The sequence below is a fragment of the Sesamum indicum genome, unplaced genomic scaffold, assembly GCF_000512975.1.
Source record: "Sesamum indicum cultivar Zhongzhi No. 13 unplaced genomic scaffold, S_indicum_v1.0 scaffold00118, whole genome shotgun sequence".
Lineage (NCBI taxonomy): Eukaryota > Viridiplantae > Streptophyta > Magnoliopsida > Lamiales > Pedaliaceae > Sesamum > Sesamum indicum.
The window spans coordinates 355365-358156 of NW_011628047.1; the positions used below are offsets into that span (position 1 = coordinate 355365).

General features: G+C 44.2%; 1 protein-coding gene across 1 annotated transcript; it reads left to right on the forward strand.

Moving 5' to 3' along the window:
• Positions 1 to 994: 994 nt before the first annotated feature.
• LOC105178975 lies at positions 995 to 2184 on the forward strand. Its single transcript, XM_011102561.1, has 2 exons — positions 995 to 1356; positions 1485 to 2184. Exons 1-2 carry the CDS (start codon positions 995 to 997, stop codon positions 2182 to 2184), a joined length of 1062 nt encoding a protein of 353 aa, XP_011100863.1.
• The last annotated feature ends 608 nt before the right edge of the window (positions 2185 to 2792 follow it).

Sequence of the window (2792 nt, forward strand, 5' to 3'; positions counted from 1 at the left end):
GGAGATTACACACGTGCTGCCTCGGATCCATGGGGGTACAGATCGTATTATATGGAAAGGTTTGAGTGGGAAACCCACTACCCAGGAGTTCTATCGGGCTATGATACCAGCAGGACCGAAAGTAGGTTGGATTTCACTACTTTCGGGTTCTTTAAAGATCCCGCGACATTTGTTTATCCTTTGGCTAGCTATCCTGGAGAAGCTCGCAACGACGGATAAACCATGGCTCTCCCATCTTGGGTGCTGCGTGTTAAACTTCCTAGATCTATTAGCACATGTGCTTTGTATAGACTGTGGCATATCCCTTGGCCTGTCGAGGGAAGCGCCTAAAGAGGGACTCTGTTGTACTATACTTTCTTTTCTTTAATGAAAATTACACTTACCCAAAAAAAAAAAAAAATTTTAGCAGCAGCATAATCACTTATTCTTCCGATGCTGATTTAGCAGAAGATGCCTTAAAGCCATATGGGAAATCATTCGATTCGCTTGGCCCAATCGCACATGGGCAATGGATGTGGAATGGGCAGTGAGGAAATGGAGAGGGAAGCATATCATTAATGCAGCATACCGAGCATTACTTGGGTCATTCGTTTACCATTTGTGGCGAGAAAGAAATTCCAGACGGTTCCAGCAGATTGAGCACCTGCCTAATGTATTGCCTTCTCTTATTATTGATGATGTTAGGCAGAGGATATTGAGTCTTAATCTTTCTAGTTCGATTAGTACATGTGCTCTATATAGACTATGGCGTATCCCTTGGCCAGTCGAGGGAATACCCAATTAACTGTTGTACTGTACCATATTTTTCATTTATGAAATTTATCATTACCGAAAAGAATTATGGACTGAGGCGGGCCTCAGTACGGTGGCCAGCGGTATTGGCAAACCCCTCTATCTGGATGCGATTACGAGGGCATGCATGAGACTGGACTTCGCTCGTGTATGTGTGATGTTGGATGTAAGTTCGAAATTACATAAATATATGATAATTATGATGCCTGACGAGGAAGGAGGAGAGACACCTTGCAAAATAGACGTGGAATATGAGTGGATACCTCCCAAATGTACCAGTTGTAAGACGCTAGGGCATGCGGCCAAGGATTGTGCTCTCAATAAACCATCCAAACCAATTAAACCACCAGTCGCCGTTTACGTCCCTAAAACGGGACTTGGGAGGCCGCCACCAGTTCATGATCAGGAGATAATACCACCAACCCGAGGGGTGGATAAGCAGAGAGATAGGCGTGAATATCTTAATGGTGGTGCCATGAGGTCAAGTCGGGAGGATAAGGGTAAGGAGCTTGTTGTATATAATATGTTTCATGCTCTACACTTACTTGATGATGCAGATAAGATGTCACGGGGTCCTAATCATAGCAGCCCCATATGTGGTGATCCATGTTGAATGCAGCAATATGGAATGTGCGTGGCCTGAACAAACGCGACCATCAGTTAGCAGTCAAAGACATCGTTGCTGAATTCAGGTTACAATTTCTTGGACTTCTTGAAACTCGAGTTCGTGGAAATAATGCATCTCTTATTCACTCTATCTTGCTACCCCAATGGAAATGGTTCACGGATTATGGATCATCGGGTAATCGAGTTTGGATTGCCTTGGATGATAATTTTGTTGATGTTGATGTGGTTGAATGTGGTACTCAATTTATCCACTGTCATGTTACTACTCGTGCACCTCATGAGATGATTGTTGTCACTGTTGTTTATGGAGCTAATGAAGTGGCTGAAAGAAGGGCGCTTTGGGGAACCCTGGAGACTAAAGCAACCCAATGTGTCGACATCCCATTGTTGGTTGGAGAGGACTTTAATGCAGTGCGAGATCTAAGTGAAGTGTGTGGCACTTCCGGAGATATTCAAATAGCTATGGACGATTTTAATGCTTGTATTGAGAGTGCTGGAATACTCCCACTACCCATGCAGGGTGAATGGTTCACATGGCATAACCGCAGCGCGACACCCCGGAACCTGTGGAAAAGATTGGACCGTATGATGATAAATGATAAATGGATGGCTCAGTTCCCGAATGCATCTTATTCTACCCTCACCCCGCGCACCTCAGACCACTCACCGATGGTGCTTAATGGGGATAGACAACAGCGATTTGGAGGTATGTTTCGATTCGATAATTACCTTGCCCATTCACCTGAGTTTATTGCCAATGTGTAGAATATATGGCAGCACAACATTATTGTAACACCTATGTATTCTGTAACACGGAAGCTCAAAGCACAGAAATCGTTATTTCGAGAACAACGGAGGAATAAGGGTTACCTATCGCAGAATGTGCAACTGGCTAAAGGATTTCTAGAAACAGCACAGATACTTGTTAGCTCGAGTAGACGAGACGAACTATACATACAACTGGAACACTGCTGCCGGCTTGTCTTGACCAAGGCAGCCAAAATGGAACAAACAATGTTACAATAACGAGCGAAAATGCAGTGGATGAAAGGAGGTGACCAATGCTCCCGGGTATTCTTCCATAAGATTGCTCAAAGGAGATCGGCGAGGAGGATCTTACAGATCAATGATGATCATGGAGTCACCCATTCTAAACCAGAAGAAGTAATCATTGAGTTTGTCACATATTATCAGAACCTCCTAGGTGGCGAAAGACGACAAACTGTGATAGATCTTCGATTCCTCCAACCTTGGGCTCGACATGTATTGACTGTGGAAGAAGCTAGCTCTTTACTATTACCAATTACACCAGCAGATGTCAAACAGGCGGTTTTTGACATTGCAGAGGATAAGGCACCAGGTCCGGATGGGTA

Coding starts and splice junctions, on each gene's coding strand:
- LOC105178975 (XM_011102561.1), top strand. CDS start 995: ATGCCTGACGAGGAAGGAGGAGAGACACCTTGCAAAATAGACGTGGAA. Junction 1,357..1,484: donor CTTGATGATGCAGATAAGAT/GTCACGGGGTCC, acceptor TGCTGAATTCAG/GTTACAATTTCTTGGACTTC.